Source organism: Aptenodytes forsteri, unplaced genomic scaffold (assembly GCF_000699145.1).
Source record: "Aptenodytes forsteri isolate BGI_AS27 unplaced genomic scaffold, ASM69914v1 Scaffold483, whole genome shotgun sequence".
Lineage (NCBI taxonomy): Eukaryota > Metazoa > Chordata > Aves > Sphenisciformes > Spheniscidae > Aptenodytes > Aptenodytes forsteri.
The window spans coordinates 635,387-644,225 of NW_008795316.1; the positions used below are offsets into that span (position 1 = coordinate 635,387).

Here is an 8,839-nt window from a genome sequence, read left to right on the forward strand (position 1 = left end):
CCTGGGCTGCATCCAAAGCAGCGTGGCCAGCAGGTCGAGGGAGGGGATTCTGCCCCTCTGCCCTGCTCTGGCGAGACCCCACCTGCAGTACTGCGTTCAGCTCTGGGGCCCCCAACATAAGAAGTACATGGACCTGTTGGAGCGAGTCCAGAGGAGGGCCACAAGGATGATCAGAGGGCTGGAGCACCTCTCCAATGAAGACAGGCTGAGAGAGTTGGGGTTGTTCAGCCTGGAGAAGAGAAGCTCCGAGAAGACCTTATCGCAGCCTTCCAGTACCTGAACGGGGCCTACAAGAAGGCTGGAGAGGGACTTTTTACAAGGGCATGTAGTGATAGGACAAGGGGTGATGGCTTTAAACTGAAAGAGGGTAGATTTAGCTTAGATATAAGGAAGAAATTCTTCACCATGAGGGTGGTGAGGCACTGGAACAGGTTGCCCAGAGAAGTTGTGGATGCCCCATCCCTGGAAGTGTTCAAGGCCAGGTTGGATGGGGCTTTGAGCAACCTGGTCTAGTGGAAGGTGTCCCTGCCCATGGCAGGGGGGTTGGAACTAGATGATCTTCTAAGGTCCCTTCCAACCCAAACCATTCTATGATTCTATGATGCTCTTATTTTTGAAATAATAAATGTACCAAAAGAGTTCTCTCAGATGTAAAGGTATGAAAAGGAGGAAAACTGGTTAGCAAATGAAGTTGTAATTCAGAGTTCCCTATGAAGACTGAGGTCACTCCCTATTTGGTGATACTCATGTATGCTTGTCTTTGAATTAGTGTTCAGCTAAAAGTTACCTCAGTAAGCACAGATGAGACTAAGATAAACTGCTTGCCCTCCAGCAGAATAAATATTTCAAATAAAATCAACTCTAGACAGTCCAGTCAAGCAGCTATTGATCTCTAAAAGCTTGAACTTAAACCCAATGAATATTCCAGAGATCAGTTCTGTGCAACCTTCCTAAATGCTGATCAATATGCAATTACTTCCCCTAAAAACATTTCTTATATTGTCTGGCCTAAGTAGTACTTTATTTTTAGCTCCCTGTAGAGGGGAGGTGGGAGTGTTGAGCCACCCTCCTGCACTGCTCCTCGCTCATGGGTAGAACTCGCTGCTGCACCAGATCCAGCTGCACATGGTGCTTTCAACAACCGCTTCGTGTCCATCGGAAGCACCTGCAGCTGCACTGGGCAAAGTAACTTTCTTTTAGGCTAAGGTGTTAATACATGGTTTTTTTTAGTCTGCATGAGGTTAGGGGTTCACAAAGGTAGATCTCTAAAGGGAAGGCATTTTCCACGGTTCTCTGGAGCCTGGGCTTCAGGAAGCCCTGGACGAGAAGACCCTGCTGATGGACGTGAAGTCCGGGTGGCCAGCTGCTGGGCCGCTCAGCGTGTGCTGTTTGCAGTTGGGCAGGCTGGTCCTGCAGTGCTGGGTTTGGCAGGTATGTGCAAGGGCAGCCTGGGTGCTGCCACCTCCACGGGGGGAAAGAGGAGGGGGCTGAACTTTTTGAGTGGTTTGCTCTTTATAGATCCTTATTCCAGGTCCACAATAATACCTGAGCACCTTACAGTCATGCAGAGCAACTAGTGTGTGTCTGAGGAGAATTGTTCTCTCGTCGTCTCTCCAGGGGAAGAGCACAGCTTGTTTCTGGGAGGATTTATTTTTATATGTGCGTGTAGCTATATATTTGTTAGAGAACAAATTCTCTTAGAGAAGAGAAAATCAGAGGAGATTGCCATGCACGTGAAGAGGAAGGTGGTGGGGCTTGCGACTGTCCTGCCCTGGGGGGAATGTCCTCCTGGCCTGGCCTTTGGGGATGCTGGGGGCTCTTGTTCTTCAGCTCACGTTAGCTCCTGCTGACGTTGACCAGGTCTGTTGGTTTTATGGGCTGTATTTGCGACTGCTTTTTCAGTTCATGTTTCACAAGATATTTTAAATTTTCCCCTGGATGAATTATAAATTCCCCTGTTTCTGTTTGAGAGGTACAGGACTTTTGGAGATCATTTTCAGACCATCTGTGTGCTATCGGTATGAGTTACCAGCATCGGCATTCTGAACTCGCATTAAAACAGAATAGCCCAGAATCTATCTGCTTTCTTCCAAATGTGGTTTCTGGAGATGGTTTTTTCTTCATTACAGCTGACCACCAAGCTATGCTTACCAAACTTACTCCCTTATTAAACTGAATTATTGCTAGATCTAAATCCTGATCTTTTGAGGGTGACAGTATTTGCCTTGTGTATCCAACCCAGTCTCCCCTGCCGTTTTGTGCTAGTGTTTGTAAGGTGGTGAAGAAATAACTTCTTCAATAGCCAAGAAATAAAAAATAAAACCATAACAAAATATATAAAATGAAATAAAAAGAAAACAGAACATAAAAAGAAATAAAAGGTATTTAAAAAGAAATAACCAAGAGAATATTCCCAACCACAGTTTTGAAAAGAGTATTTGTCGATAGAATGTTTTGGCTTCTTGAAGAAAATCTTGCTCAGAGCTTTTGCTCAGACTCTTCATACTTTCTTTGTCACATTCATTTCCCTTTTCATGCTGTCTCTTTAAAGTAGTGTGGTCCAAAGCTCCTCATGTCCCTGAAAAGTTTAACTTGCAGCTTTCTTTTCACAGAGAGAAGAAGATTTCCCGCAGCAGTGCCCTGAAGGTACTGGACCACGCCATGATTGGACCGGAGGGCACAGACAACTGTCACAAGTTTGTTGACATTCTTGGTCTGAGGACCATCTTTCCACTCTTCATGAAATCACCCAAAAAGATAAAGAAAGTTGGAACAACTGAAAAAGAACATGAAGGTAGGCGTGCTTCCAGATCCTTCTTATGGCCATGGAGGAGGTAAATGGAAGGCAGGTGTCTGAAAAGTACCTGCAATGAGGAGGGGATGGCACATCACCATCTTTTCAGGGTTCCTCCTGCAGCTTTCAGGTCCAGGCAGCCTGCCCGTTCCCTGTCGCAGGCTAGCTGTTGATGACGCACTTGCCCTGCTTGTTTTGGTATCGGCAGTTCCTGGCGATTCCATTTCATGTGTTGTTAATAAGTTATTTTACTCCTGTAGGGTCTGTTGTTTGAAGCTCTGACTCTTTGATGCAAAACTCTTTTGAAAAGAGTAATGAGGCAACTACAAATGTCACCTCAAAAGCAGTGTTTTCATGGCTCTGGGCACTGAAGTGTGACTCGATGAACATCAGGCATTGCAGAAATAAACTGCATGCTTTTGAAGTTGGGTTTTTTTTTTCTTTTTCTATTTTTTTTCCTCTCTCCCCTGGAAAACTCTGCTTTAACAGAAATCTACTGTGGAGTATTACTGCAGGACCTTATGCTGAACTGAATCTAGGGTCAGTCCCTCCTGCTTCTGGTAACATTACCTTTTCCATTTTGTTGATAATTGACTATGTTTTGGAAGAAACTTTAAATACTGCCAGTGATGCTTGAGGTTTTGTGCCAGTTCATTACTCATCTCAGTTCTATAAAGGGTGATTATTGTCAATAGCTGAAGAGGTGTGAGTGGGTCTCAGGCTTGCCTAGTATCCATCCTTAACTCTTGCAGCAAACCAAGGGAAAATGGAAGGAAACAGCAACAAAATGGGAGCTCTAAACCCAAATACCCTGCTTTGGTACTGTCCTTGCAACTCAGGTGGAACCAGATGTCCTGATGTTCTCCAAAGCAAAGGCAGGGAGGTGCTGCCTCCTGCAGACCTCGCCGGGCGCTGGGCTGAGGCGCTGGCTGGGACTGAGCAGCCCCTTTCTCTGGAAGAGCTGCAGAGCTGGGGGCAGCTCGGTGGGCATCTGCTTGTTCTCGTCCTTCCTGAGGACAGGGTGGTGAGGAAGAGGAGGGGCAAATCCATCAAGCAGCTGTTTTCTTCTTGAAAACTGTGCCAGTGGTGAGCTGCTAACTACATTTGTTCTAGAGCACCAACATTAAAAGATGATAATGCTCTGTTAACGAAGGCAGCGGCTTGGCGAGGCACGGTTAGGCTGCGGTAGCTGCAGAGGTGAGCTCTGCGCCTTGGAGACGGCGGGGCTGAGGCGGGATGGTGGGTCGAAGCTGGAATTGGCAGTGCCGTGGGCTGTGTGCGCACACGTGGCGGCAGCGGCTGCTTTCCTAGCACGGGCGGAGAGAAGGGGCTTACCTGCAGCCCAGCGCCAGCTGTAGTAACGATTCGCACACAGGCTGCCAATTCCGGCTGCCTTATCTGTCTTGTATTGTGTTGCTTGTCTTGGATAGATAATGGTGAGGAAGAAATGCTGTCGTGTGTTCTGGCATTTATGTAACAAAATTGTGGAGAGTGCAGTTGTGCTTAGACGATGGATTTAGCGGATGTTTTGAAATCTTCATTTGCAGTATGAAAATAAGGTTGTTTAATTCTTCTTACTGAGAGAAAGCTCGAGCTAGAATACGAGCTTTTGAGTACAGAGATCTGGGTCTGTGGCTCATGTCACTGACTTAATTTTTCAGTTTGGGAAAGTGAGTTAATCTCTGTCTCATCTGCTTTGTCTTGAGACTGCAGATGACATCTGTGTGCAATCTTGGCTACTGTGAGGATTGGGTAGCAGTCTGGAAAGCCCTAACAGGGTCAGTTCCTAACTATTTCTGTGATAGGGGGAAAAAAAGAAAAGCAAATCTGCCCTCAGGAAAATGGAGTGATCCGTGCAAACAGTCTTCGTAACATACCTCCATCTCATTAGTATTCAGAAGAAATGGAGGACATTAAGATGAGTCCAGAAATCAGTTTTATTAAAATAAGCTCTCCCTAAAACGCTGTGGTAGTAAGTCCAATTTTCTTTGTTTTGCATCACTGGGCAGGTGAGTTACTGAATTTCTAACGATGGGAGTTAATTGAGATGTTTAACAGGGTGCCCCTGGAGCCTGTCGCAGCCATTGTCCTGACACGTGTATAAGCAGCATAGTATATGTTTTTACTTTGCCAAATGTTGCACCAGCAATACATTAATTACTCTGTGCTCGAGGGCACTGCTGTTTGATGGTCGGCTCCTGTGAGCCACTGGCTGAACAGGAATACTGCAAAGAGTCCTTGGTGCCTGCTGGTTTTAAAGGAAACGGTGCAGGTCTAGCGTGACTGAGAATCAATGCCCTCTGTGTTGCGTTGATCCTAGGAACACGCTTCTTTCTGCATATCTCTTTGTTTATTTATCAAAAGGAATGCTAATGTTCAGTCTTCTCTTGTCATCTTTTCTTGTTAAAACTTTATCCTGTTTTCAGACTATTTAAAAAAAAATATTAAAAATTAATTAGAATGATCCTTTTCTACTAGGAGAGCGTTCATGTATATGTCAAATGGAGGAACATTTTCCTTTAAAGGATTAACTAGAATGGCTTTGTAACAGGGGCATCAGTATTTATTAAAAAGCAGTTTTAAGGAGCTGCTCTGTGAACGCATTCACTGTAATGCCATTGAGACTCTGTTGGGACAGACGCTCGTGGTTATGCTGCAAAATATGAAATTCTTAATGGGCTATTAAGTCTGGAGCCTAATTACAACTGCTGAAAGGACAACCCTGTTAAAATGCTTCTGCATTGGGTGAGGTACCAAACAGCTCTGCCAGCAGTTTTTGTCCACCGAGACTCTACCTCCTCCGCCTGTCCTGGGCGTCCCTTTGTCTGCAGCTGCAGAAGTGCCGCCAGGCTGCAGGTACCAGCAGCGGCTGGGGCTCGAGGATGCTTTAGCTGTAGCTAGCGACAGAGACACTCTTCTCATTGGGCATCCGATGCTCCATCTTTAGAGCACAAAATCTTTCATATGTGTCTGGTGGTGGTAGGAAAATACTCCACTTGTCTTTGTTTTATAGTAATGTTGCTTTTTACATAGGAGATAGTCCATAAAATAATGTTTATTTTATTGTCTTGAAGGCAATGTTCTGAATGTGACAAAATAATAAATATGCTAGTGAAAAAAACTCAGTGTGACTTGGCGAGCTTTTATTTATTACAGAAATTTATAATCCAAATTAAATTTGATAAAAATAACTTCTCTAATGTATTTCTCTCTCTTTTTTTTTTTTAAAAAAAGCTAGCATAAAGGTGTCAGTGCTGGTTAGCTACATCTTAAACACTGTCAGTGCTTAAAAATTATTTTACTCTAGGGAGCCTGTGAACAATTTAAATCCAAACTGCATGTATTTATGCTTTATATACACTGTGTAATTAGGAAAAAAGAAAGGGAAAGTTTCTTAACCATCTTTATGGATGATCTGAGCCGGAAGATTTGGCTGGTGGTGTGTAACTGACTACACGTTATCTATACTTGAATTTTGCCTGACTTTGTACAGATCATGATATACTTCTGAGGGTATTAGGTTTGTGAGAAAAATCTCATTTGAAGCAATTTCCCTTTTTCTGAGGCAGTGAAGCAACTCAAAACAGAAATATTTTGCAGCTGAAGACAGAAATGGCTTAGAGTTTTCCTATGTCTGTGGGGTCAAAATACCTGTAAGTATCCAGCCGGGTTGGCCAGCCTTAAAGAGAAATAGCCTGTCGTTGTAGAAAGTGGTGTGTCTTGGGTCGGGTTTTGTTGTGAGGTTGTTGAATGGCATTAGCAGGGTCCCCCTTAGATGCTGCTTGGCATTGTGTGGAGCGGATGGAAAGGTGGATGAGGCAGGTTGTAGGAGGCGGAGAATTAATGACAAGTATTACTGCAGCAATGCATTTAATTCCACTAGATGCTCAGTGTTTGTTTTTGTGATTGACTGCTCCCCGCAATCTTCCTGATTAAGGGTTGTGATCCCGCTGGTAGTGTCATCCAGACGGGTGTCGAGTCAGCATACAAGGTACGATACAGCATAGCTTGGCCATAGCCTTTTGTTGTGGCTTATCTATATGGTAAGTAATGGTAGTATAATATAGCCTACCTATAGTGAGCATTGGTAGAAAGGTAAAGGCCAAATTGTGGAGAAAATGTGCTCTTGGTCAGTCTGAGACTGGGGGCTACACTATACATAGAAAATGGTGAGATCTGCCGTGTTTGTGTGTTCTGACAGGGCACCCTGAGGGGAGCCTGGCTGCCTCGTGGCTTCAGTGGAACTGAGCTGGAAGGGCAGAGAGGCGAGCGTCTAGTGTGTGTGATTGCAGGGAATGAATGGGAATTTGGCTCTGGGTTGTCCTTGGCATAAGTATAGGGTAAGATTTGAAATAATGCTTCTGTATTGTGAATTTTGAAATGCGGGGGATGCTGTACGAGCATCTGTTCCAAAATATCTTCTGTTGCAGAGCTGAGGATCGACTTGTCTTCACCGTCCATAAGGGTGCAATGGCTCTTGGTACTGGACTTCCTGGAGCAACAGTCAAATCGAAGCGTTGGATGCTGACTTGAAATTCTTGAACAGTCTCAGTGAGCTAAAAATGGAGAAAATACAAATTCCTTCTGAATTAGAGAGTCTGTAGTGAAGCAATCATAACTTGCTTGATAGGCTGTGTATTCTCCTGCTCTTTCTCACGACAGTTATTTGCAGTCTAGTTTTGCTCACTTGGAGAGTCTAATGAACTATAAAAGGATGTTTGTCCAATTCATCTTCATTTAAATGCTTTCTCTTGACTTAGATGTCAGTTTTACTTAGGAATGCTTGATTTGATAACCTGAGAATTAGTTCAGCCAATTTCCAAATGAGAATTCCTGTCATTGTGGTTTTTTGCCTGTTTGCCCTCTAACGATAAGGAAGCCTCTTTTGGAGATGCTCAGGTATACACTTTGTTTAAAAAACAACAGCAGCAAAACCCATTTCTTAGTAAATATGCTCTTACTCCTTTGTAACGTACACGGAAAGGCAGCAAAGCCCTTGGGATGAATACCTGCTGCAGAACTAAGTTCCCTGGGCATGGAAAAGTGAAAAGGCAGCAACAGAAAAATGGCCTGATAAAGAGTTATCTTTATTAACTGAACACCCTCTGCCAGCCAGCAGAAAATGTTTTTCATTTGGTGGTCTTCTGAAGTGAATACCTAGGGAAGGCATCAGTCTGTTTAAACAGAACTTTATTATGCCAATTTGTTATTTTACCATCAACCCTCTAGAATGCAACAGGAATCTGTTATTTGAATGAACCATGATGCTGAGTACAGAGTTAAATTTATCTCAATTAAAGTTAGCATTCTCTGTTACAAGAACATCACAAAAATAAACTTTCTCAGTCGATAGAAAGAATTCTGTTTTACATTCAGCATGATGGTTGGATTCCAGCGCACCAGGGGCATTGTGTGTGGAGCTTTCTCACCCTTTCCAGGCCACACTTTACCCATCAGTAAAATCAGTATTTCTTACTGTTGTCAGTATTTTAAGATAAGATTTTTCTTGGCAAAATACTGTGATACTTGAGTGGGTTACTCTTTTAAAATGCAGATTATTAATACCTGTGAAAACAGGTAAGCTTATTAGATGCTACACCATTGGAATAGCATGTCCCTGGTTCCACCTGTAGTCCTGTAATGAACCAAAACACTAGTGGAGTGTGGGAGCGGTCAGTCTTCCGTGACTTTACAAGCTGCATTGCAAAACCTCCGTCTGAATGCATTTCATATGCATCTGAAAGCTGTGCAGAGGAGAAACTCCAGAAGTCACCTCTCGGCACTGCTGCAGATTTACGCTGGGTCGGCTGCACACTTGGTCTCGGGGCGTTTTGGCAGCGTGGCCTCAGTGCGAGCATCCTCCCTCCTGGAGCTGGGGAGCTGCTGGTCCTTAGGGTGTGCCAGGGGCTTCATCTAGGTTTCCCAGAAAACAGACATGAAGCCGCAGAGTTTTGTGCATAGGAAGGGTAGAAGTTTCTGAGAGAGACAGCTTCCACACACACACACACACACACCCCCCCCCCGGTGCTTTATTCTCTCCTCTTT

General features: G+C 44.2%; 1 protein-coding gene across 1 annotated transcript in view; it reads left to right on the top strand.

Moving 5' to 3' along the window:
- The window catches only part of CTNNBL1 (catenin beta like 1), a 65,908-nt gene that overhangs the window by 38,390 nt on the left and 18,679 nt on the right, over window positions 1-8,839 (top strand). The window contains exon 11 of the mRNA XM_009279562.2: window positions 2,613-2,794. Within this exon, the coding sequence (XP_009277837.1) occupies window positions 2,613-2,794 (182 nt within the window). The remainder of the gene's footprint in view (window positions 1-2,612; window positions 2,795-8,839) is intronic.